This window comes from Sorex araneus, chromosome 1, assembly GCF_027595985.1.
Source record: "Sorex araneus isolate mSorAra2 chromosome 1, mSorAra2.pri, whole genome shotgun sequence".
NCBI lineage: Eukaryota > Metazoa > Chordata > Mammalia > Eulipotyphla > Soricidae > Sorex > Sorex araneus.
Genome location: NC_073302.1, coordinates 154,908,990 through 154,935,741, shown reverse-complemented (window position 1 = coordinate 154,935,741; position 26,752 = coordinate 154,908,990). Strand labels below are relative to the sequence as shown.

The 26,752-nt window shown below is 40.9% G+C and overlaps 1 protein-coding gene and 1 non-coding gene across 2 annotated transcripts in view; one reads left to right on the top strand and one right to left on the bottom strand.

Moving 5' to 3' along the window:
• The first annotated feature begins 654 nt into the window (after positions 1 to 654).
• Positions 655 to 26,752, top strand: part of TBCA (tubulin folding cofactor A) — a 63,159-nt gene continuing 37,061 nt past the window's right edge. Inside the window, exon 1 of the mRNA XM_055126529.1 lies at positions 655 to 947. Coding sequence (XP_054982504.1) covers positions 655 to 947 — 293 coding nt within the window. The remainder of the gene's footprint in view (positions 948 to 26,752) is intronic.
• LOC129400919 (small nucleolar RNA SNORA68) lies at positions 4,991 to 5,123 on the bottom strand. Its single transcript, XR_008627970.1, has one exon. It is a non-coding gene; the product is annotated as a small nucleolar RNA SNORA68 (small nucleolar RNA).

Below are 26,752 nucleotides of genomic sequence, written 5' to 3'. Positions count from 1 at the left end.
TTTAGGAGGACTTTCTGAATGTTTAGGAGGACTTGTTTGCAAACTATTTGTCTATAATGGTTTGTTTGTTTTGGGGTCACACTAGAGGTGCTCCAGGCACCCTGGTTCTGCACTCAGGTCACTCCCGGTCTTGGGCTGGGAATCTCACGGGCTCCTCCGTGGGATTGAACTGGAGTCCTACATTTGCTACGCAAGTGTTCAGATCCGGTTAAGTTCATTAGACTTTCGTTTTGAAAGCAGATAACGAACCCGCAAATATCTTTAACACAATGTTCAAGTCACTTCGTGAACTAAAAGGAGACAACTTCGCAAGCAATTTGAGGACAAACTGTCCTATCTTGGAAGATACTGAAGTTTGGCCCCAAACGACCAGCTGAGGCATTCATGAAAAATGTAACTTGTAGCCAAACTTAAAAAAAAAAAGTACTGTTTGGGGGTTGGAGCAATAGCGCAGCGGGTAGGCCGTTTGCCTTGCACCGGCCAACCCGGTTCGATTCCCAGCATCCTATATGGTCCCCTGAGCACCGCCAGGAGTAATTCCTGAGTGCAAAGCCAGGAGGTAACCCCTGTACATTGCCGGGTGTGACCCAAAAAGAAAAAAAAGTACTGTTCAAGTACTAGAAGAAGAGAGGTCGAAGAACTAGAGGCGTGCAGATGGAGTGGGGCGGGGGAAGGGGTCCGCGGCGACCTGGGAAAGGAGCAGCCGGGCCCGGCTCGCTCGGCCCCGCCCTCCGGGGCGTGGCCAGCGCGCCGGGGGCGGAGCGGGGCCGCGCGGCCGTGCGCCTGCGCACAGAGCCCCGGCGCCGCGCCCGAACCAACTGCCTTCTCGGCGCCGCGCCTCTCCCGTCTGCTTCTCAGCTCTCCGCCCCTCCTTCCCGCGGCGCTCCCGGGACCATGACCGATCCCCGCGTGAGGCAGATCAAGATCAAGACCGGCGTGGTGAAGCGGTAAGCGGCCGGCGGCGGCGCAGCCCCCCGCGCGCGCGCTCCCGCCCCTCCCCTCCTCCGTCGCCTCACTGGGAGGCCGGGCGGAGAGCGCAGGCCCGAGGCGGCCTCGGCTCTGCCAGGCCCGGCTCCGGGGTCCCGGGGAGGTGGGGCGGCGGCGGGCGCCGGGGCCGAGGGCGGGCGTCTCCGGCGCGAGCGGCGCGGGCCGGCCCAGACCTGCCCTGGGCTGGCGGCGCGGGGCCCCTGGGAAGTTTCCGCGGGGGTGCGGCCTGGGGGATCCCCACTCCCACACCCCCCCGATTCCAGCGGGGCTCCTGGAACCTGGAGGCTTTCAGAACCGGGCCGCGAACTTCTGCTCCCACGCTCGTCAAACTTCTGCGGCCCAGCCACCGCGCGGGGCGGCTGACGCCTGTCTTATTATTATTTTTTAAAATTTAATTGCTTATTGTTTTGGACGCCGGCCGCGTCCCACCGGCGGCTCATACACTCCTCCTGTGGTTTTAATTGGCACTAATTGCAGACCCCCGGCATCAACCTGACGTTGACCCCAGCCCCGGACTTCCGGCCGACGCTTGGGGTTGGCGTGGGAGGGGGGGTGTTGGTACCCCAAGTTTTCTTGGTCAACTCCAGAGCGAGCCACCAGCTTGGTTTTTCGGATGTTGTGTGTGGCACGTGCACCCCGAGGAAGGAGCCGGCTGTTGGACGCTAAGGAATGCCTGGGCCTCACCAGTTGGCACATCCCTGGTTGCCCACTCTTGCATCCCTATATTGGGTTCCCCCCGCCCCCAGCAGAAGGAAGGGCAGGGCGAAGGGGGAGAATCAACGCAACTTTTAACGAGTGTGCCACCAGAGTCGCAGGACTCCCGCCCTGGCCCTGAACTTGCCCCGAAGAGTTACTGTTGAGGCAGCAGGGAAACAGCACGCGTAAGAGTTTCTGAAGTGGGCCTGTTTGGATCCAGGTCTGCCGTTCGTTATCTGGGATCCGTTGCTTCCGAATATTACTTGTCGAATGCAGTAACAACACCTCTCCCCAGCCGCCCCTCTCCCCCGCCCCCGCAGATGTGCAGTTGTAGGAAATGCCAGCTTAATGTCGTTGTGTGGCAAATAGTGTGTGTCCAGTCCAGTAAATGTAAGTTAGTATTTCTTATATTTCTGTTTTGCAGAGGAAAACCTGAGGCTTAACGATTCAAAGTAGCAAAACCAAATTTACCCGAGGTCACTCCTAGCTAATAGCAGAGCAAGGGAAAAAAATCGAGGTCTTTTTTTTAAATATGTGTTTAGCGCGCACACACACACACACACACACACACACACAGCTAAGCGGAAAGGAGAAATGTTGCGGTTTGCTGCAACTTGGATCGAATTGGAGAAAGTCATGCCAAGTGAAGTGAGTCACAAAGAAAAAGATAAGCACTAGACAGGTGATCTCACTCATTTGGGGAAACAAAACAAGGGATTAAAGAGTGTTCCCAAAGGAAACAACCCTGAGTTACCATCTGTAGAATTGTCATGGAGTGTATGTGTGTGTGTGGGGGGGGGGGGGTATAGAGGTGCTTTGGTTGATAGTGGTAGAAGGATGCAGGCACCCTGGTGGGCATGGTGAGTGGCACTACACATCCAAAATAATATTGGTGCTATTTTAAAAACGAAGATGTGTTCGTAGGAAGGGAATGGTGAGATATACTGAAAATGTAAGATACCTGCTCATTCATCAGAGTACTGTTTTCAGTTTTGTTAGACTTTTGTTGTGTCATTTTAGTGAGCTCTTTGGCATAAGCACCAAATGGGGCTTTCCTTAGATCAAGAGTCATGAGAAATGACTTCCACTGGTAGTTGTTTGAATCTTTGTGACCTTGTTCTTTCTCATGGACAGGTCAAGTGCCTACCCTCTATACTATCTCTTACCCCCACCCTTCCCATTTTTGTTTTGTTTTGTTTCATTTTGGTTTGGGGCTGCACTTGTGGTTCTCAGGGCTTATACCTGTCTCTGAGCTCAGGGAACAATCCAGGTGGGCTTGCGGGACCCTTTTGGGGTTCTGGGATTGAACCCCAGTTGGCCACCCTACCTGTTGTGCTCTCTGGCCCCTTCATATATTTTTTTCCCAAATGACTTTTCTGTTGATATTTTGGTATAGAACCTCCTTAACACATACTTAAATGGGGGTAGGGGGGAAAGTGGGGGTGGGGGGTGTTTATTCTTAAATATTTTTAAATTTTATTTTCAAAGAGTTGTTCACAGTAATTGATTACATTCAATATTTCAATACCAATCCCACCACCATTACACCTTCCCATCACCATTATTTTGAGTTTTTCCACCACCACCCAAGCCAGCCCTAAAGGCAGGTGCTAATTTATTTTGTATTTCTTGTTATGAATAATTGACTAAAAATGATCCAAAAAGGTCTTCTTAGAGGAAAGTGTGTGAAAATTGTATCTCATCTTGAAGCCATTAAGCCCCTGAATTAGAGATCATTAACATGTTAATCTTGTGTGCTAATATATATACACATATATGCATACACATACATACGTATATGTATATATATTTTTAATCAAGATTTATTGTCTTCTACCTTGCACCCATCAAATGTTGTGTTCTACTCTTGGTATATCAGTGGCATAATTGTATGAAGTGTTGCGTGGCCTCTTTTGCAACTGCACACTCCTGGAATTCTAAAATTTTTTCATAGGGTGCTAGAACTGGAGTTTATTTTTTTTTAACTGGATTATGATTTGGGGGTCCAGAGGCATCTCTGCAGTGTGCTGCTCCCTTCCAAGACTCATTTGTGAGTCAGGATCATGGCCATTAATGCGGCTAAATGGTGACCAGAAGCATTTCATGGGCATGACTGCCAGGAAAGTGGAAGCACAGGGAGAACGGTGGAGGGGCCCACTACTGACTCGGGAAGCCTGGAGATTTCAGTCACAAGTCCCACATGCTTGGGTTTTTCAGTGGAAAATCTCATGTGTGGGGGGCTCAGGGTAAGCCTGTGAGGGTCGGCCCTGAGCATGGTGGTGATTGGGTTCTGGAAGTTTGTGCTGCAGGGATTTTTGGGGGCAAGTGGAGGGACAGACCTGCTTTGCTGAGAGTTTTTTGAACTGAAAATTTTAACTGTTCATTACTCATATTGCCTCAGTAGATGATTATTGAAATTCATAATTATCTGGGTTTTGTTTGTTTGTTTTCTTTTTTAAGATGGCGAACCCACACCCAGTGGTGTTTATAGCTTACTCCTGGCTCTGTAATCACTACTGGTGATGCTCAGAGAACCCTGTATGGTGCTGGGGATTGAACCTGGGCCAGCTGCCATGCAAGGCCTTATGGATTATGTGGGATACTGGATTTCAACCCCTGGTCAGCCTTTGCAAGGCAGACACCCTATCTGCTGTACTATCTCCTGTCCCTGGAGAGTCACTGCCAGAGAACAAGCCCCTCATTTCTTACATAGGCTCTGAGCACTGCAAATGTAGCCCCCTTCCAAAATAAACCAACTCTCCAATAAACCTTGTTGTTTGTTCTTAGCACTTGGGGTAGGGGGGTGATCAAATGTTTATATCCCATGGCCTCATTTCACTTCAGAAGTAACAACTTTTGTTTGGAAGAGATTTATTATTATTATTATTGAATCACCGTGAGGTACGGTTACAAATCTTTTATGATTGAATTTCCATCATACAATGCTCTAACACCCATCCCTCTACTGGTGCACATTTGGAAGAGATTTTAAGTCATTCATGCCCTCCCTTAGGTTTTTCTCTATGTATTGAGAACCAGTTTGGGTAAGCCATATGAGGGACGATGTCTCTTTTCTTTCTTCTTTATTCTGCCACACCCAACAGTGTTCAGGGCTTACTCCTGTCTCTGCACTCAGGTATTACTCCTAGTGGGATACAGTATAGAGTGCTGAGGATTGGACCTTGGTCAAGTGCCTTACCCACTGTATTATCTCTCCGACCACCCCCATTTTTTAACGCAGGTCTGAACCAGGAGTGATGGATGACACCCTGCTCCCCCACAGAGCTACTCTGCTCCCCAACACCAGGGTTGTAAAACCTCTAAATTCACTTTGAGGGCCACAGGCAAGCCTCCCTAAAGGTGAGGAGGTGTGTTTCCTGTCAGTACCTCTATTTAAGCTGCTACTATAAGAAGTAACAGCTCTTGGGTTTAGATGCTTGGATGATGATTCTCTTTAATTTTTGTACTTTAGGTTGTTGATTATGATTACACAGTTTATGGTTTTGATGTACAAAGTTTACTGTACCTTCACTATGGGAGTGTAATTTTTAAGAGTTTAGTATCTTGGACTAGAGAGATAGTAAAGCAGGTAGTACCTGGGTTGAATCCCTGGAACCCCAGATAGTTTTGTCCCCCCGCCCAGCCCCCCCAGCCCTGCTAGAGTGATCCCTTAGCACCACCGAGTGTGATCCCAAAACAGAAACATAGAAATAAGAGTTTATCAGATCCACTGGAAACTTTTCCATCATCTAAAAGTTGCCTGTGATTTATTTATTTGGTCAAAAGTTTCCTATGTTTTAGGAAGAAATCTTTTTCTGTGGGCAAGGGGCATTTGATTCCGAGCCCCCTTGGTACTTAGGATTATACCTGGCTTTGTGCTTAAGAGTGACTCCTGGCAGCATTTCAGAAACCTGTTGAACTCGGGTCATTTGGGTGCAAGGCAAGTGCCTTAACTTCTTTAGTATTTCTCTGGTCACTAGAAACAAATCTTGACAGGCAGAATTAGAATGTTGCAGGAGTATGGGAGTAGGCAATGATGGATGGTGGGATTTGGCATCAGAGAAAATACTATTAGAAGATGAGCATTTCAGCATGTTGACAAAATGATTTAGGCAGTCTATGGAAGATGATCAGTAAAGTAGCATCAAGTTTTTAGACCCAAAGAAAATAGGAAGAAGGCACACAGACCATAGTTCTAGAGAAATTTTATTGCCTTCTATGTAGGGCCAAGGATGTGATTTCTGGTTATGGATTTCAAGTGGGAGGTTAGATACTTAAGAATACAAAATAATCCCCTTACTAGTGATGCTTTGTAAGAGTTTTACAGCAATGAAACTGACTTGGTGGTAGTAAGCCTCTTAGTCCTAGGACTCCTTAAATACTCCCTGCCTGGAGACAGAAGTGAATTTTTTTTTTCTTTCTGGGTCACACCCAGTGATGCACAGGGGTTACTCCTAGCTCTGCACTCAGGAATTAGTCCTGGCAGTGCTCGGGGGACCATATGGGATGCTGGGAAGTGAAGTTTTTTGAGGGTTAATTCTGACAGAAACTAGAGATTTGTGGGGCGTGGAAGTGAGGGGTGTGTGTGTGTGTGTGTGTGTGTGTGTGTGTGTGTGTGTGTGTGTGTGTGTGTGTGTGTGTGTGTGTGTGTGTGTGTGTGTGCATGCAGGTAGATTATAAAACTAAATTTCTAGGAGCAGCAGCCTTTCTAGGAGCAGCAGCCTTTTTCATATGTCATTCACTGGTAGGATTTAGGTCTAGCAGGCTTTAGATTTGGGTCAGAGCTAGTCTGGCAGCCTTAACAGGGACAATTTTCTTTTTCTCCATTCAGAGCTGAGTGTTTTCTTCCCATGTCCTGCTGTCATCAGTTGTCCCAGTTTTTCTAGGACTGAATTTTCCTGGAATGTGGAACCGTTAGTGCCAACACTGGAAAAAGTCCCAGCTACCTTCTGTTACCAGCTCAGTTTTGTGCCTTGAGTTATTTTTGTTTCGGGGTCACACCTGGCTCACACTACTCTGTGCTCAGAGCTCACTCCTGGCAGGGCTCCGGGACCGTCTAGGGATTGAAATTGAGCCGACCTGTGTGCAAGGCAAGCTCCTTACCTGCTGTACTATGGTTCTGGCTCCATGTTTTTGGAGGCTTTTGGTAGATGGTACAATACGAGTTGAATTTGTATTCATTTAAAGTAAGTAAAGCTTAACTGCTTTATTAAAAAATCCTTGTCAGAGTAGCTATTTTTTCTGTTCTTAATAAATGAGGTTAATTTTCATTTTAAGGTAGTAGGAAATACAGGATTGCGGTTTTTAATACTGATGATTTCAGCATAAATTTCATGTCCATCATTTGTTTCCAAGTAAGGTTTGTATTTACAAAGTGTTATTTGTATTGGGTTTATAGTAGTAAGTCCATGAAATTCCTCTGCAAGAGCAAAATATTTTCCTGCATTTACTCTGAAAGGTTATTTAGGCACTTTACATCCAACTTATTTTCAGTAAAACCTGCTAAACTTGCTCACTGGTGAGTGAATTGATTAAAAATACTTTCTTAAATACATCTTTTTATAACGGTTTTAGATTGATAATGGCTTAAAGTCCAGTGTGAACAAAGAATGTTCGGGCATTGAAAATAGCACTGACATTGGCCCATAGTTTTCTTCTGATTAAATGAAAGTGACACAAGTAGATTAGAATGAGACTAGGACAATTCACACTGCAATTGTGTTAGTTTAACTTTAACAATCTTTTAACGCTCTTGTTTAAATGTAGCTGACATACCATAATTACAAATCTACAAGCCTTGATTATAGAATTTTACATCATGAATCTGTGGGGAAATTGTATTGATTTTTTTTTTTTAATAAAGCAAGCACCTTTCTCAAACTGTGACATCTTTCAAAGTTTGTTTATATCTGTGTCTCTGTGCAATTGTGTATATGTGTGGATATGTACCTACATGCCTGTATACAGCAGGCATAAAAAAATAAAAGGTAAATAAAAATCTTATGTTACATGGTATATTCATGTTACAATAACACATATAATGAATATGTAGTACTGGTATAATAGTAAAGTATGAATGTCATGCCTATATAGGCAAGAAATAGTTTTTTAAATACTTCCCATATTTCAAATTATAGTGTAAAAGATGTACAATGGACAGTTTCTAGAAACTTGTTTCTTAAACTGTGGGTTACAACTCTGTGTGGGGTTGTATAACAGAACATGGAGATTTGGCAGTGGTAAGAGATTTCTAAACATAGAAAACTTTTAAGTTAATTCACTTAGATGTGCATGAATCATGTGTTCAAGCAGTGCTTGCCTGCATTGCATTTCTTGGACAAAAACAGGTTACAGGTGGGAAAGTTTGTGTCCTTGGTCTAGGATAGGTTAAGAAGAGCATCGTCCTATAACTAACTTCTTGTATGCTTTAGTAGCTTTATCTATTTTACCTCTTGAATTTGAATTAAAGTAATTTCAGCCAGCACGGCCAGTCGTTGACCTTTAAATGTTGCCAACCCACTGGAATTTCTGCAATGTACCCAGTTCTCCTACGTGTGATGGTCAGTAGGCAGTATCAGACTTGGTACAAATGGTACCTCTGTGAATGAAGAGATGGTACAGTCTTCATTTCTGTCAGCTGCTTGAGGAGCTACACAGCTAGCAGCCAGATAAATGTCACTTCAAGCTGGAAGTGCTGGCTAAGCCCGTTCCTAACAGTAGTTTTCCCAGCACTCACAATTTTGCAAGTGAAATGTGAAAATGAAAGATCTTTTTACCCCTGTGTGTGTTTGTGTAGTATTTTCACAGCTGTCTTCACAATAGGAAATTTTTGAAATCTTATAAGAAAATTTGGAATTCATTTATAATAATAATCTAGAATTCTTAGAATTAAATACTTAGATATATAATCTGCTTGCTCCAGTAATCCAGTTTCAGTAATACACTTGTAGAACATAATTCTACTAGGATGCTGTTTCATTGCACATAGAAGTAATACCAGTGTAGGTCTAATTGATTCGAAGCCAGCTATTGAACAATCTCAGAACCTCCTTTGAATTACCTGCTGAATTACTTCTAAAATATCATAATATTAAAATGAGCCTTTCTTTGTGAACAAGTGTTTGAATGGAAATTTAATTTTAAAAATTGCATAATAAGTACTGTGGAGCCACGGATATAATTATATTACAGTATAATAGTTACTTATTGTTCTATTTTTGTGGGGAGTAGACACACCTGACTGAGTTCAGGACTTTTTCCTGGCTCTGCACTCACAGATCACTCCTGGTGGAAATCAGGGACAATAGTGGTGTCAGGAGTTGAACTGGGATCAGCCACGTGCGAAGCAAGCACCTTATTTGTTGTACTGTCTCTTCCTCCCCAATAATTATTATTCTTACAGTTGGAGTTAATAAGTGGAACCCCAGGATCTACTAACCGTACGAAACACATATGACTGTGGGCAATTCTTAATCAATAAGCCCTGCTTTTGTTTTTTTTAAGCTGAACATGTCAGTGATATATCTTTCTCATGTTGTTTTTGGAAGAAGTAAGGGTGTAAAGCACTGAGACTAAATGCCTGATAAGTAGTAAATATTCAAGGTATGTTAACTGCTGTTTTTATTCTGTAGTGATATAAACTGGGCTGTGGAGAAAGGCTTACTGATACCTAGGTGAGACCCTAGGAACTGGCATTATTTTAGTTTTGTTTTTTTTTTGGGTCACACCCGGCGATGCACAGGGGTTACTCCTGGCTCTTCACTCAGGAATTACCCCTGGCGGTGCTCAGGGGACCATATGGGATGCTGGGATTAGAACCCGGGTTGGCCGCGTGCAAGGCAAACGCCCTACCCGCTGTGCTATTGCTCCAGCCCCTGGCATTATTTTAGATTGTGCTCGAAGCTTCCTCTTCTTCTTCTCCCCCCACCCCAATTTGTCAGGTTTACTAGTTGACTGGATAGAGTGGGGAAGCTTGTGTTTTTGAGTAATCTATAGAACTTTGTAATGGTCATTGATTTCTATAAACTGCTGAGGCACCAATATGTTATTCCCAAGTTCCAGTAAAAATCTGTTTTATCACTGACCTTGTTCTTTTAACATCTTAAAAAGTACTGCTTCGTTATTAACACAGTGTGCCAAAGCCATTTTCACTCTTACTGTACTTCCATAGTTTATTATAGGGAAGAGTAGTTAATTGCGTTTTTGAGAGCCTTTATTCTAAAATGGATGAGTGATTTACCACAGTCATTCAGAAGACATTTTGCAGTTTTAATGCTACATTATAGTTATTTTCAAACACTAATGTTTTACTTTTAACTAGATTTGGTATTATAAATCTTCTCGCCTGTTTACTAGAGAAATATTTCAGGGAACCTTAGCTTGTATGTATATGTTCTAACTCAGAGTTGATTTGTTTATAAAGGTTATTGAGGTGAGTAGGCATCTACTGATTTCTGAATGGTACTAAATTGCATGCTTTTAATATGGCATCATATGGCAGCATATTAAAAGCAAATTATTTCAATATTGCTTGAAATAATTTGTACCCTAGGAAACTTTTGAAGACTTCAAAATCAGATAAAGTGTACTTCAGTTTAGGTACTACTACATGGTAGTTTTGAGCGCCAAACCTCTCATGTTATGTTGTAAGTATTCTCTAGTAAGAAATGTGAATAATTCCCTCAGTACTCAGTGTCTCAATCCCCTTCCTCCCACAATTCTTGGTTAACCAGACTGTTCAAGCTAGGACCCAAGGATACAGTGCTTTGTATACCATGGCTGTTTAATGCATATTTTCCAGTTGAGTCAAGGAATGGAGGAAACTAGGGAATTGAGTTCCATCACAAGGGAGAGTAAACCTTGCATTATGACTAAGAGAAGCTGAAATTAATAAAGTTTGATAATTAAAATTCAAAAGAGAAACAAGGGCCAGAAATGTGGCTCAAGTAATAGAGGTAGTGCATTGCATAAATGAGTGCCTGGGATTGATCTTATCCCAGTGCTATGAGACTCTTTACCCCCAACTCCCCACCCCCCCCAAAAAAAAAAAAAAAAACCTCAGCACAGTTGATAGGTGTGGCTTTGGTTGCCCTGAACCTTACCAGAGATTCCCTTCCAATGGTGGTAAAAATAGCTCTAAGTAATCACAATCTTCAATTGAAGATCTTCTCCAGGGTACTATTTTAGAGGGGTAAGACATCTATAGCAATGATTTTGTAAAAGTTTAGAGCACAACTGCTAAGGGGCTTACCTTGTGTGCAGTCAACCCAGGTTCAGGCTCCTCTGAGTTTTGCCAGGAGTAAGCCTTGGGCATAGCCAGATGTGGCCACAAAACAACAACAGCAAAGTTAATTCTACTTAAAACCTATTTTCCTAATGTAGGCTTTCTCTTCAATCCCACATTCTCCTTAGAACTTGTATCTCGTTTGCTTGTCTCTGTGCTTCTTTGCTGGCATGTGAAAATTTTATGTTCTCTCTTGAACACATTCTGTCTTTTCTCTCCCCTCACATTTTTCTAAGTAAGGTTGAATAAAAACTATCTTGCTTCACACACATGCAACACGATTTTACTAATGTTTAAATTTTAATTATTAAAGTTCAGCCATAAAAAGTATGACTTTTACCCAGATTTAGCTAAAACTCTCTCCCTTTGGTTCTGATTTAATAGCTGTGTGTGTAATACAAAAATCAAAAATTCCACACAGTATTATATAACAACCTCAGTTACAGTAGTAGATAATTTACTCAGAATTACCCAGCTAATTACCAGTAGAGATAGAAGCAGGAAACTTAATTACTACTCATACTATTATGTCACACTATATTATTTTACAAATGTGAATTCCTCAGAATGAATTTTCTGTTCTAAAATGTGATTCTTCACAGCAAAAGCTAGTTGAAGATCAAAAAACTAGAAATTGAGCTCCCATTTGACCCAGTAATACCACTTCTAGATTCACTCTGGGGTATTCAAAGTCACAGCAGAAACACCATCTGCACTTCTATGTTCATTGCAGCACTATTCACAATAGCCAGAATCTGGAAATAGCATGAGTAGCGCGAACAGACGGATGGGTGAAGGAACTATGGTACATCTATACATGGAATACTATACAGATATTAGGAAAAACTGAGGTCATGAAGTTTGCCTAGAACTGGATGGATTTGGAGAATATGCTGAATGAAAGAAATGAGTCAGGAGGAAAGGGACAGATATACAATGACTGCATTTTTATGAGGGATATAGATAAAAAAAAAAAAAAAACCTGGGAAACTAATATCCAAGTCCAGGTAAGACGGGCCAGTAAAACTTCTGGCCCAGTGGTCAGAAGTTACCACAGGGTGTATGTGTATGGGTGGGGGTGGAGGTAGTCAAAATAGAGGAGGGTTCTTTATGACAACATTAGTTGGATATGATCATTCTGGACAAGAACTGAGTATTGAAAGTAGGTAAAGGGATAACATGATAACCTTTCAGCATCTGTATTGCAAACCATAATGCCTAAAATATGAGAGAGAGGCTGGAGGGTGGCTGGGAGTAATGCTCTATCTCACAGTGATTCAATAAAAAATGATAAAAGAAAAATTAAACAATTAAAAAATGTATATGTTGGACTGGGGCTGGAGCGATAGCACAGCAGTTGGGCGTTTGCCTTTCACCCGGCCGACCCGAGTTTGATTCCTCCACTCCTCTCGGATCCACTCCTCTCGGAGAGCCCGGCAAGCTACTGAGAGTGTCGAGCCCGAGCGGCAGAGCCTGGCAAGCTACTCGTGCATATTGGATATGCCAAAAACAGTAACAATAAGTCTCTCAATGAGAGACGTTGCTGGTGCCCGCTCGAACAAATCGATGAGCAACGGGATATATGTTGGACTGGAGCGATAGCACAGCGGGTAGGGCGTTTGCCTTGCACGTGGCTGACCTAGGTTCGATTCCTTCGTCCCTCTCGGAAAGCCTGGCAAGCTACCGAGAGAGTATCTCGCCCACATGGCAGAGCCTGGCAAGCAACTGTGGCATATTTGAAATGCCAAAAACAGTAACAACAAGTCTCACAATGAAGATGTTACTGGTGCGCACTCGAGCAAATCGGGATGACAATGCTACACATATATATACGTGTGTATATATATATGTATGTGTGTGTATATATATATATATACACACACATATATATATGAAGCAGTTGAAGGGTGAATTTCCTATCAGAACAGACTTTTGTCAAAAAAATATACAAATTATCTAAACTCATATCTTAAGGAACCAGAAAAAGTAGAACAAATTAAACCCAAAGTCAATAAATAATAAATATATGGAAATAGGAAAGGACATTCAAAAGTGCAGTGGAGACCAAAAGCAGATTCTTAGAAAGGATTAACAAAATTGAATAAACCCTTAGGAATATTCACACCAAAAAATAGAGAGGGCATAAGTTACAACAGATAACAAGAGATACAAAGGATTTTATGAAACTTATGAACAACTTTATGCCTCTAACCTGGAGAATCTAAGAAGATATGGACAAGTTTTCAGAAACATGGAACCTCCAAGACAACTCCAGGAGGAAATAAAAAACCCAAAGATGCCAGTTAAATGCAAGGAAGTCAAAACAGTAATCAAAAGCGTCCCCAAAAACAAAAGTCCAGGTCCAGAAGGCTTTGCTAGTGAACTCTGCAGAACCTGCAAAGTGACCTTTTACCTAACCTCCTCAAGTGCTTCCTAAACAGTCAACATCAGGCTAACATTGCCCCGATAACAAAAGCAGACAGAAAAATCACACACACCAAAAAGAGCTTCAGACCAATATGATGAAAAGGGTAAGTCTTTGCAAATTGAATTCAACAAAATTCACTAAAAGAATCATATCTTGACCAAGTGATTTATACTAGGAATTGAAGGGTAGGTCACTGTGCAAGTTGATTAATGTAATATACCAACAAAAAGAAGATCAGTTTTGGTAAATTTCAAAATTTTTCATTTATTGTTTAAAAAAAAATAAAATGGGAATAGGAAGAACACATTTCAACCCAGTAAGGATCATATTCAACAAACACAAATCACATCATTCTCAGTAACAAAAGCCTAAAAACTTTTCCTTTAAGATCAAGATGTCCAGTTTCACACTATGAGTGAGACAAGATCTTCACTCTTGATACTATTATTCAGCATGGTATGGGAAGTTGTAGCAAATGCACTTGGGACAAGGTAACAAGATAAAGTAAAATTAAAGTAAAATTCAATAGAAAAAGATGTAAAGCTATCACGTATTACAACACGATAAGATGCATAGAAAACCCTAAAGACTTTTAAAAATCTGTTAGGGAAAAAAGGTAGTAGACAAGTTATAAAATCACTGTGCCAAAATTGGGTTATGTTTATATGCAAACAATTAGAAAGGGATCAAGAGAACAGTTCCATTTATAATTGCATCCCAAACTATTATGTACGTAGGAATCAACAGATTTTTTTAAAAAACCAAAAAACATGTACATTAAAAATGATGTGGTCTTTAAAATCAAAATAAAAAAACAGGAAGATATTCCATGTTCATGGGTTGGAAGAACTGACAGACACTTCCTGCTATCCAGTCATTCAACCCCCAAGGATGGAGGGCCATTTTCCTGTAAATACATGGCATAGCTACTGCCTGCTGACCGTTCTTCCTTCAGTACTAGCCCACCTTTGGGTGCTGTAATAAATCTCCTACCTTTAAGAAATGTTTTTGAATTTTTCATTTGTCTGGTTTATATACACATAAAAAAACATTTTTCATATAACCATGTATCCTAAGAGCTTGCCAAATTTAGTATTCTTAGGAGAGCAATGTCAGTTATTTTGGATTCTGCAGAGAATTTTAGTGTTTTCATATTGTTGAAATGACAAGATAAAAACAGTTACGCGGTCAGAGTTGTGGCCTAGTCGAAGAGCAGATGCCTTACATGTGTGAGGCCCTGGGTTTTACCCGCAGCACTATTAGAAAAGAAAAAGAAAAAGGAAGACAATGCTCGAACACCCATCCCTTCACCAGTGCACATATTCCACCACCAAGGAGCATTGTATAACTGAGACTTAAACCTGAAATCTTTGTAGCTTTCCACATGGTGATTCAATAAAAGAGTAAATTTAAAAAAATAATAATAAAAAAATTAAGCTCTTTAAAAGAAAAAAAAGAAAGAAAAAGGAAGACAACAAAACCCAACTAATTGTATAGATGTATTAAACAATTTAAGTGGCTTTGAGTAGAACCCTGCTAGGAAAAATTTTTTCAAATATTTTTTCAAAATTTTTTTATATGCAAAATTCCAAAATCTAAAGAAAAATACAGTTCTAAATAAACTTTATGTTCAGTTGCCATTTGACCAAATAGACTAAGCAGCAGTAGAAAAAAGCTTTAAAAGACCAATAGCACCTTGCTAGTACATTGCTAATAAGAACTAATAGGTACTTAAACTGATGAAAGTGATTCAGACAACAACATATTAACCCCCCACTGTGCCCTGTTCTAAGCTGTTAATAGACATTAGCCTTTTAAAGAAAGACTAACACTTTTATATATTCGTTTTCTAAGCTTTTGATACATTTGTGAACTGTTAGAGCCACTTGCTATATTTAATTCTTATAGCTTAGTGCATTTCTAGAATACGGTTGGGAATTTGAAATGTTCTAAAAGTTCAGAATCCATGGAATTTTTAACAGATTTTAATCTCATGTTTTGAATACTGTAAAAAAATATTTGTTGGATGTAAGGAATAAGTGTTGATCTGTTATTCAAAGAAATCATGTTTTATATAGAAAATAATCATAGTTTTTATTTCTCTTAAATATGTCAAGGCCTAATGTAACAACAATTTGAACTTTGGTAATTTAAAACAAAAGCAGAGTATCTAATGTAGTTTAAATACATTTGAGTCACCCTAAAAAGGAATGGCACAGACATAAGTATTTCTCTTATTTTCATTGTTTTTCTAAAACCAAGAAAAACTGAAGCAAAAAATGTTTCATTACAATTCACGGGTTTATTGTCACTACGAAATAAGTATCTAAAAGAGTAGGTTTAGACTAGGAATTGTTTATTACTGAAGGTAGTGCTGGGTATAGCTTTTCTTTGTGCTAGGTATAGTTTTCTTTTTTCTTTTTTCTTTTTTCTTTTTTTTTTTTTTTTTGCTTTTTTTGCTTTTTGGGTCACACCCGGCCATTGCACAGGGGTTGCTTGGGGTACCATATTGGATACTGGGAATCAAACCTGTGTCGGCTGTTATCCTACCTGCTATGCTATCACTCCAGCCCCTGAGTTTTCCTTATTGACTTTGAGGAGGAACCATTCTGAGTGATTCTCAGCCAATTGGGCTGGATGGTTGAATGCTAGGGCTTGAGGATGTGGCTGACGTCCTGTCCTGTGGTGCTCCAGGCCTTCAGGGCTACACCTGACAGTACTAAAGGAGGACAGTTTTGGTGCTGCGGAATCATCAGAGCCAAGTATGGCATATGCTTTAACCCTGTACTACCTTTCTGGGCCCTAGGCCTAGCTTTATGCTAAGATTAATCTTTTCATTACGATTAATTGTATACTCTACCAGTCCATCCGTTATCCTAGAATATCTGTCTTCTGTGGTGGTTTCGATATGCCAAAAACAGTAACAAATCTATGGGGCTGGAGAGATAGCACAGTGGGTAGGGCGTTTGCCTTGCACGAGGCCGACCCGGGTTCAAATCCCAGCATCCCATATGGTCCCCTGAGCATGGCCAGGGGTAATTCCTGAGTGCAGAGCCAGGAGTAACCCCTGTGCATCGCCAGGTGTGACCCTCTCAAAAAAAAAGTAACAAATCTCATAATGGAGACGTTACTGGTGCCCACTCGAGCAAATTGATGAGCAATGGGATGACAGTGATCTGTCTTCTGTAAAGTTAAAATAAGTTCTTTTTTCTATAAATAAAATTAATTAAAATAAAATTGGGTTTTTTTCTATATTGTCCAATTTAATGATCTAATTGACTGGGATTTTACTTATGTTTTATAAATTAGAAATAATTAGGTAGACAAATCTTTTTTTTTTTTTTTTTTTTTTTGCTTTTTGGGTCACACCTGGCGATGCACAGGGGTTACTCCTGGCTCTGCACTCAGGAATCACTCCTGGCGGTGCCTAGGGGACCATATGGGATGCTGGGAATCGAACCCAGGTCGGCCGTGTGCAAGGCAAACGCCCTACCCGCTGTGCTATTGCTCCAGCCCCCATTTTTATATTCTTTTCACTCTATTCTTTCTGGTCTTGTCTCAGGCAGTGGCACTATTACATGACTGCATGGTTACCTTTAGCAACTCCCTCTCATCTTTCCACATGCATCATTTATTGTGATTAAAATAATTTTCAACTTAACCTACACCTCTCACTTGCCACAGCTGCCACCTTTGACTCAGAGTTTTTATTTTGTATCACTACTGCTTTTGTCTTTTTGTCTTCCTGGCCTACTGTTAGCCCTGTTCTCCATATTGCAGAAATTACCGATTTTTTAAGAACGTTAAATATAAGAGGTTGGGGAGATAGTACAGCAGATAAGGCACTTGCTTTTCATGCAGCCACCCTGATCCTCTCACATCACCCCCAAACACTGGCAGGAGTGATTCCTGAACACAGAGTCAGGAGCAAGCTTCATGATCATAGTCAGGTATGACCCCACCCCTACCCCCGCCCCCCACAAAAAAACCAGGATTATGCCACATGTCATTACTGTCAAATACTTTTAGAAATTATGCAAATTGCATATAACTGCTTAAGATCATATTCTGCTCCCCTGCTTTTCTGTTTAATTTCTCCCTTTGTGAATATTTACTGTTTGTTTTCTTTGAGATTTGGGGTCACAACTGGTGGTATTAAAGGTGTACTTTTGGCTCTGTACTCAGGGATCATTCCTATGGGTGCTCAGAACCAAACATTTGGAGATTGAACCAGGCAAATGCCTTAACTCCTGTATAGTCTTTCCAACCCTAGTTTTTTCTCTTACTACACTGCCTCCCACTAGTGAAGCTTCCTTACTTAATTTTCAAACCAACTTGCCTTATTCTTTAGGTCTTACATGTTTTTATAGTGCTTCAAAGACTGCTTCCTTTCTTTTCACTCCCACCATATACCATTTCTCCCACCTTGCTCTGCTAATTCTTAACCATCCAACTATAAGCTTACTTACTTTTTTTGAGGGGGGGGTCACACTTGGCGACTCACAGGGGTTACTCTTGGCATTGCACTCAGGAATTACTCCTGGTGGTGCTCCAGGGACCATATGGGAATCGAGCCCCAGTCAGCTGCGTGCAAGGCGAACACCCTACCCGCTATACTATTGCTCCAGCCCCCTGAACTCACTTTCTTAATTCCCTAATAGCCCTCCCTCAACTTCATTTGATTAGGTTGTTTTCAAAGATTTGGGTCCAAAGAGATGGTGTAGGGTTAAAGTGCTTGCCTGCATGTGGCTGACCCCAGTTTGATCCCCAACCTCAAGCATTTGCAAGGAGTGATCCCTGAGCCAGGAGTAAGCAAACCCTAAACACAATGGTGTGATCACCTCCCATCCCCAAATAAAATGAAGAGAAAGTAAATATTTTTTAATATTTGCCCCCAAATTAACCATTTTAGTAAATGAGTTCTGGTTATAAAATACATACTAGATTTTCATCTTGTGTTCTAATTTTGATAACTGAATTTCTGGTTGTAAGTGTCTTTGCTTTTTACATTGTATATTCAAAGAAGAAATATGAGATGCAGATCTAATTTTATTGAGAAAATGTTTTTGTTTTTGTTTTATTTAAACACCATATTTAGTAACTTATTCATAGTAGTTATTACAGTCATTCAATGTACCGACACCAGTTGCACAACCAGACAACCTTCCCTCTACCATTGTCCCCAGTTTCCCACCTACTCCCTAAGTGTGCCCCTTAGCAGGCACAAAATAATGTACTTTATTTTGCTTGTTAAACTAAATGGCTATTGGAATCATACAGAAAAAGTTCAGTAAAAGAAAATTTGTGCTAAGGGATATAAAAGTAACAGAATGGGAGACTTATACCCAAGAATCACTGTCACTGTCATCCCATTGCTCATTGATTTTTTGGAGTGGGCAGTAGTAATGTCTCTCATTGTGAGACTTATTGTTACTGTTTTTGGCATATCCAACGCCACGGGTAGCTTGCCAGGCTCTGCTGTGCGGACCCGATACTCTTGGCAGCTTGCTGGGCTCTCCGAGAGGGGAGGAGGAATCGAACATGGGTCAGCCGTGTGAAAGGCGAAAGCCCTACCACTGTGCTATCGCTCCAGCCCCACCCAAAGATAGTAGAGATAGTAGAGATAAGTACGAGGAGGTTTGCTCCATGGCTTGGAAACCAGCCTCACATGCTGGGTGGAAAGGCAGCTCAGATAAAGAAGGGAACAACAAGTAAAGGGTATTTGGAGGACCTGCTCGAGATGGCAGATGCGTGCTGAAAGTAGACTAAACACCAAACATGATGGCCATTTAATACTTGCATTGCAGACCACAACACCCTAAAGGAGAGAGAAAAAGGGAATGTGCCTGCCACAGAGGCATGGGGGTGGGTGGGAGGGATACTGGGAACATTGGTGGTGGAGAATGGGCACTGGTGGAGGAATGGGTACTTGATCATTGTATGACTGAAACGTAAGCACAAAAGTTTGTAAGTCTGTAACTGTACCTCTAATTTTTTGAGCAGCATCCATATTGTTTTCCAGAAGGGCTAAACAAGTCGGCATTCCCACCAACAGTGTAGAAGGGTCCCTTTCTCCCCACATCCCCTCCAATAGCGGTTGCTTTTGTTCTTTTGGATGTGTGCCATTCTCTGTGATGTGAGGTGGTATCTCATAGTTGTTTTGATCTGCATCTCTCTGATGATTAGTGATGCAGAGCATTTCTTCATGTGCCTTTTGACCGTTCGTATCTCTTCTTTGGAAAAGTTTCTGTTCATATCTTCGCCCCATTTTCTGATTGGGTTGGATGTTTTCTTGTAGAGTTCAACCAGTGCCTTATATACCCTTGATATCAACCCCTTATCGGAAGGGTATTGGGTGAAAATCCTTTCCCATTCTGTAGACTGTCTTTGTATTCTGGTCACTGTATCTTTTGTGGTGCAGAAGCTTCTTAGTTTAATATAGTCCCATTTGTTTATCTCTGTTTCCATTTGGTTGATCAGTTGCATGTCATCTTTGAAGATACTGTTGACTTCAATATCGTGGAGGGTTTTGCCGACTTTGTCTTCAATGTACCTTATGGATTGTGGTCTGATTTGACTTCTTTAATCCATTTTGATCTGACTTTTGTGCCTGGTGTCAGGTCGAAATATAAGCCCATTCTTTTGCATGTGTTTGCCCAGTTGTGCCAGCACCATTTGTTAAAGAGGCTTTCCTTGCTCCACTTCACAAAAAAATAAAAATAAATGTTTTAAATTATGAAAATTGTTCTATCTCACATGGAGTTATTTTAAGTCCTTATCTGAGGATTTTCTAGGCTGTTTGTTGCTAGTTGAGCCTTCTGTGTTGGTTTTATTTGTTGAGCTTAATTGTATTACTGTATTACTTTCCATCTAATTAGATGTGATGTCAGTATTATGTGTTGTGTGGTACATTCGTGGATTCACACTCCAGGATCTGTGGAGGTGGGCCCATGAGTTTACATGGTGGCAGCTATGGATGTGGGTGTGACTGTTGGGGCTTCTGGATGTAAAGGGGTGGTGGGGTTGGCTGTCCACCCCCACTTAGAGAAGATCCCAGAGTTTTTCAGCCTAAAAACTGACATACCTGGAATTTTCATCAGTCTGGTGTCTCTGCTAGGATTAATCGTGAAGCAGTGGAATTGTCTTGTGGACATGGCAGAAGCTTTGAGGTATGGGTGTGGCTGCTGGAGCTTCAGCAGGATGGGGACTTGACCTGCCCCACTCCATACTGAGGGCACTCCAGAGTGAGGACAAGTATTTCTAAGGGAAGAATTAAGTATCCTTGCTACTTGATCTTGCTAGCAGTACAGGTGGCATCATGTTTCAAGGAGGAGCAGTTCTGTTGCACCTCTTGACTTTGAAATACTAGACTATTTGGCCTCAGTATCTTTCTGAAGGGAGGATGGTCAGGGAAAGAGGATTCAGCAGGTAAGAGAATTCTTTTAAGATGACTGATTTTTTATATAAAGCAGTGTATTTCAAACTTTAGGTCCAGTGCAGAGTGTGAAGTATATGTTATTTTGCATTATGACACAGTATGCTAATATAGAAAATGAAAAGTTTAATAAGGCCTAGGGAGACAGATCAAAAGGCTACAGCACTTTTCTGGCATGAACAGGGCCCAGAGTTCGACACCTGGGTGTGGTGTGGTCCTTGTGACTGACCTGCATAGCAAGGCTTGAGAATCTCTAGGAGTTGGCCCCACAGTCCCCCTGATCATTGCTTACGTACCCCTCCTCAAAAAAAAAAGTTTAATGATATACTCCTATTTTTACCTACTTGTGATGCACTCTGATATTTGCAATTCCCTTCTGTTCTTACCCATTAAAATAATGCTGATCACAACCCTCTGAATTGATTTTAAGAGTCATGGATTACAACCTTGACTAATAGATTACAACCAACCATTTGGAAACATTCCTATAGAAGTGCTGGTGTCTCAGATCTGTTTTCAAACAAGCACAGTCACAGTCCTTAGTAAGGGAGAGACAAGTGAAACCTGTTTGTGTGAAGCATCGGATGAGGATCTATACTTAATTTTACCATCACTGTCATTGTAGTTAATTTCCTTGTTTAGGGAAAACTGAGGTGCTCAGAGGCATACAACTCCTAGGCTGTCTAAATAGCCAAAGTCAGAACTAAAACTTAGGAATGTGCAAATTTGTCTAACTCCAGAACTCATCCAATTTCATTGTATTACTGTCTCTCATAGCTCTCAAACATTGCAGTATACATGCTAAACTTAAATGGGAATTAGTGACATTTAGGTGTCGTCAGAATTTTATAGTGAAAAAATAACAATAAAAAGCCCCATTAAATGTGGTTTGAAACAGGCATAAACATTGACAAACAGTTAAATAGTGATAGATTGTATTGACTTTCTAGAGAGCTTAAGTTCTTCATGGCTCTGCTCATCTAAGTAGAGGTAATATCCTTAAAGCTGAGATGTATGGGGTTTTTTGTTGGTAAGGTAAATGAAATGTTCAGAGGCTTTACTACTGTGCCAGAGCAGATAATAAGGCAATTAGAACTGTTAAATTGATGAAACACCAGACTGGGATGAATTATATCATGTATTGCAAAGAAATAAGAAATTAGGTAGCAGCTTTGAAACAAGGAGTATATATCAATAAAGTGAAGAGAAATTAAAAGTTAAAGTGTTAATTTTAACTTTTAAGACTAAAAGTTAATTTAATTTTAACTTTTAAACACTTTAAAACAAAGGGTTTGACCTGAAAACCCTATTAAAAAATTTAGGGCAAGTATTGGAGTTCATGCCCTATTCAATCAGCTTAATCAATGGCTGAATAAATAGCAGTGCTCCTACATTATAAAATAAATAAAAATAAAGTCTCATAATCAGCAACAAAAATTTAGGGCAAGTATTAGAAGAATATTACTTATTATTATTAATAATTAGAACATTGGCATTTATGCTAATATTTTAAGTTCTACTAATGAACTACTTCTCATTTTTTTTATGTGCAACATACCTCAGGAATCATCTACCTAAACCCTTCATTTTACACTTGGTGAACCTAGAGAATTTGATCTACTTAAGATTAGAGTACTCAAGAGTTTTATGACTTAACTCTGGTTCCCAGCTGCAAAGACCCAAAAAACTTCAATTACAGGTCAGAAGCCTGGTGGGAGTGACTTATGTTGCCGCAGCTGGGTACAGGCCAAGATTGTGTCTAGAACTCCTCGGAACCTGTGGGACCCAGAGGAGATAGCCCTAACTCCACTTCCTTGCTGCAGGGACTCAAGAAAACTTCAGTTATAGGACAGAAACCTGGTGGGAGTGCTTCCAGAGAATTAATATCCCTCTCTGTACCCCATAAGAACTGTAAATTAGTTTCTTATCTGGACCGTTTACTAGGGCAGCCTGATTATCAAACTACATTAGGCCAATACTTCATTAACCCTTACCTCAATACTATACTGAAAACAGTTGTAACCGTGAGCATGAAATGCCAATACAAGGTCACAATGTAAAGCAATGCAGAAACCCACCAGGCTTAATGAGTGAAGAAGCTAGCCCAGCTAGACAACCTCTCCGATGAGAAATTTAGGAGGGAGCTAAAAGAAACAATGGAGTGCACTGTCAATAAAATACAAGAGCACTTGAGAGCTGAAATGAGGAAAATACAAACATTTACAGACAGAAATGACAGATCTGGAAAACCTGGTAGGAGAATTGAAAAGCTCAGTGGAAGGTCTCAGCAGCAGAGTAACAGCTGCTGAGGACAGAATCATTGAGCTCCAAAGTGTCTTTAAGAGGAAAGTTTATAGTTCTCCAAGCATTCCTCAGGAGGAAGAGAGGCCCACATAAGTAACCTAGCCTCACAGTTCAAGAGCTTGGAGATTGAGCCAAAAACGGAGCCCAACCCAGGCAGGAAGAAGGAAATAATCACTCAGCAGAAATTAATAAGATGGAAGCCCCCAAAAAAACAATTTGAAGGATCAATGAAACCAAGTGCTGGTTCTCTGAAAAATTAAACAAGATCCGTAAACCTCTGCTAAGACTCACAAAGAAAGGAGAGAAAAAAAACCTTAGTAAACAGAATCAGGAATGAAAAGGGAGACATCACAACAGAAACTACAGAAATTCAAAGGATCCTCAGAGATTACTTTGAGAATCTTTATGCCACGAAACATGAAAACCTCGAGGAAATAGATAAAGGTCCTGGATTCCTATAGCCTCTTGAGGCTGAACCAAGAAGATCTGGAGTATCTGAACAGACCTATCACCATCAAGGAAATTGAAATGGTAATAAAAAGTCTCCCCCAAAACAAGAGTCCTGGCTCAGATGGATTCACTAGTGAATTCTTCCAAATCTTTAAAGAGGACTTACTCCTGGTCCCCTGAGCACCTCCAGGAGTAAATCCTGAGTGCAGAGCCAGGAGTAACCCCTGAGCATTGCCGGGTATAACCCAAAAAGCAAAAAAACAAACAAACAAAAAACCCAAAAAAACTCCCCATCACCAGGTGTGACCCAAAAAGCAAGAAAAAAGAAAAGAAATAAAGAGAATGGGCACTGGTGAAGGGATATGTTCTCGAACTTTGTATGGGGGAAACATGAGCACAAAAATGTATAAATCTGCAACTGTACCCTCATGGTGATTCACTAATTAAAAATAAATAAATTATTAAAAAAATTTAAAAAAAGAGAGGACACTATGAAAAAGGCAAAAAATGAAAAAAAAAAAACCTGCAAAAAATGAACTCTGACCTCTGCCTAACACCAGGCAAAGTCAGATCAAAGTGGATTAAAGATCACAATATTAGACCTGAATCCGAAGAGTAAGTGAAGGAAAATATAGGCAGACTCTCCATGACATTGAAGCTAAAAGCATCTTTAAGGATAAAACACCACTGACCACCCACTGTAGCACTGTTGTCCAGTTGTTCATCGATTTGCTTGAGCGGGCACCAGTAATGTCTCCATTGTGAGACTTGTTACAGTTTTTGACATATCGAATGCACCCCACGTAGCTTGCCAGGCTCTGCCATGCAGGCGGGATACTCTCGGTAGCTTGCCGGGCTCTCTGAGAGGGACAGAGGAATTGAACCCGGGTTGGCCACGTGCAAGGGAAATGCCCTACCTAGTGTGCTATCACTCTAGCCCATTGACCAAGCAAGTGGAAACAAACATAAACAAGTGGGATTACATTAACCTAAGAAGTGTCTGCACCTCAAAGGAAACAGTTACCAAAATACAGAGAGCACATGGAATGGGAAAGAATATTTACCCAATACCCATCTGGGAAGGGGTTAAATATAGGATATACAAGACACTAGAAGAATTGTACAACAAAAGAACCTCCAACCCTATCAAAAAAATGGGGAGAAGAAATGAACAGAACCTTTCTCAATAAAAGAAATACAAATGGCCAAATGACACATGAAAAAATGCTCTACATAGCTAACCCTCAGGGAGGTGCAACTCAAAACAGCAATGAGATACCATCGCATACCACAGAGACTGGCACACATCAAAAAGAACAAGAACAACCAGTGCTGGCGTGGATGTGGGGAGAAAGGGACACTCATTTGTTGTTGGTGGGAATGCCGGCTGGTCCAGCCTTTCTGGAAAACAATATGGGCATTCCTTCAAAAACTAGAAATTGAGCTTCTGTATGACCCCACAATACCACTTTTGGGAATATATCCCGACGGTGCAAAAAACCACAGTAGAAATGACAACTGCACCTGTATGTTCACTGCAGCACTGTTCACAGTAGCCAAAATCTGGAAACAACCCGAGTGCCTGAGAACAGACAACTGGTTAAAGAAACTTTGGTACATCTACACAATGGAATACTGTGCAGCTGTTAGGAAAGATGAAGTCATGAAATTTGCTTGTAAGTGGATGGTCATGGAGAGTATCATGCTAAGTGAAATGAGTCAGAAAGAGAAGGACAGACACAGAAGGACTGCACTCATTTGTGGAATATAAATTAACATAATATGAGACTGACACTCAAAGACAGTAGAGCAGGGCCAGGAATATTGCTCCATGGTTGATAGCTTACCTCATCAGCTAGGGGAGAAGGCAGCTGAAATAGAGAGGGGATCACTAAGTCAATGATGCTTGGAGGGATCATTTGGGATGGGAGATGTGTGCTGAAAGTAGATAAAGGAACAAACATGAGAGCCTCTCTGTGCCTGTATTGCAAACCATAATGCCCCAAAGTAGAGAGAGAGTATATGGAAATTGTCTGTCAGAGAGGCATTTAAAGGGGTGGGGTTTAAAGGGGTGGGGAGTATACTAGGGACATTGTGGTGGAAAATGTATAGTGGTGGAAGGATGGGTGTTCGATCATTGTATGACTGAAACTCAGACATGAAAGCTCTGTAACTATCTCATAGTGATTTGATGGAAAAAAAAGTTTTATGATTTTACTGTCATTTGGTCCTGTAAAAAGCGTTGATAAATGACTTATGTGACTTACAGAATTTAATACTTTAAGTTTTCTCTTAATGCCACTACTAGCAAATTACTTACTTTGTACTCTTTGCCAAAATTACCTGGATACAATCATGTAAACAAAGTCTCTAGGTAATATTTAATACTTTCAGTCTCTCAGACCTGCAAATACAGTCATCCATCCCTAAAGACACACAGTAGACTCATTAGTAACAGCCTTTTCATATCTTTGTCACATTTGTGTCTCAACTGGTTTGCATAGTTCAAGTATCAGTTAGAACCTATGAAAATGTAAACCCAAGAAAATGGTTTTGAATGTTGATCATATATTTCCTTTTCTAGATTCTAGGAATCGAATGTATATACACCTTTAGGGGCATAGCATTGGCATTAATAACAGGAGTTTGGAAAACCTGGAATGCTAATTAAAAAAAAGCTGTTTCATGCCCAGTTGAGAGATTTGGGATTCAGGTTTTGTTCCTGGTGCTTCAGTTACTTGAATGGAGCGAGGGCGTTCTAATGACCAAAGATGTATTCATTGTGGAGCTAAAGAGAACAGTGATTTCCTAGTGTTTACTCACTGTTTCCAGTTATTTTTTCCCCTAGGGCCCACTGGACCTCTGGATTATACCTAGCTAATTGTGACACAATATAACAGTAAATATTTCTTTTCAAAATGGATAGAAGATTGAACATGAAACATGAGCATGTGAACAAATTAAGCCAAATAAATGTAGATACTGTGTTTACTTTTTTAATAGAGCAGAATTCTAAAATTAATATAATAAGAGCTAAGATAATTTTCACTGAAATGCTATTTTTAGGACTAAAAAGTAAAAGAAATTCAAATTAGTTATAAGTGTGGAGTAAAACGTAGCACTTGGACCACAGGAAGGTAACACTGGCATTGTATTGGCAGTGCACCTA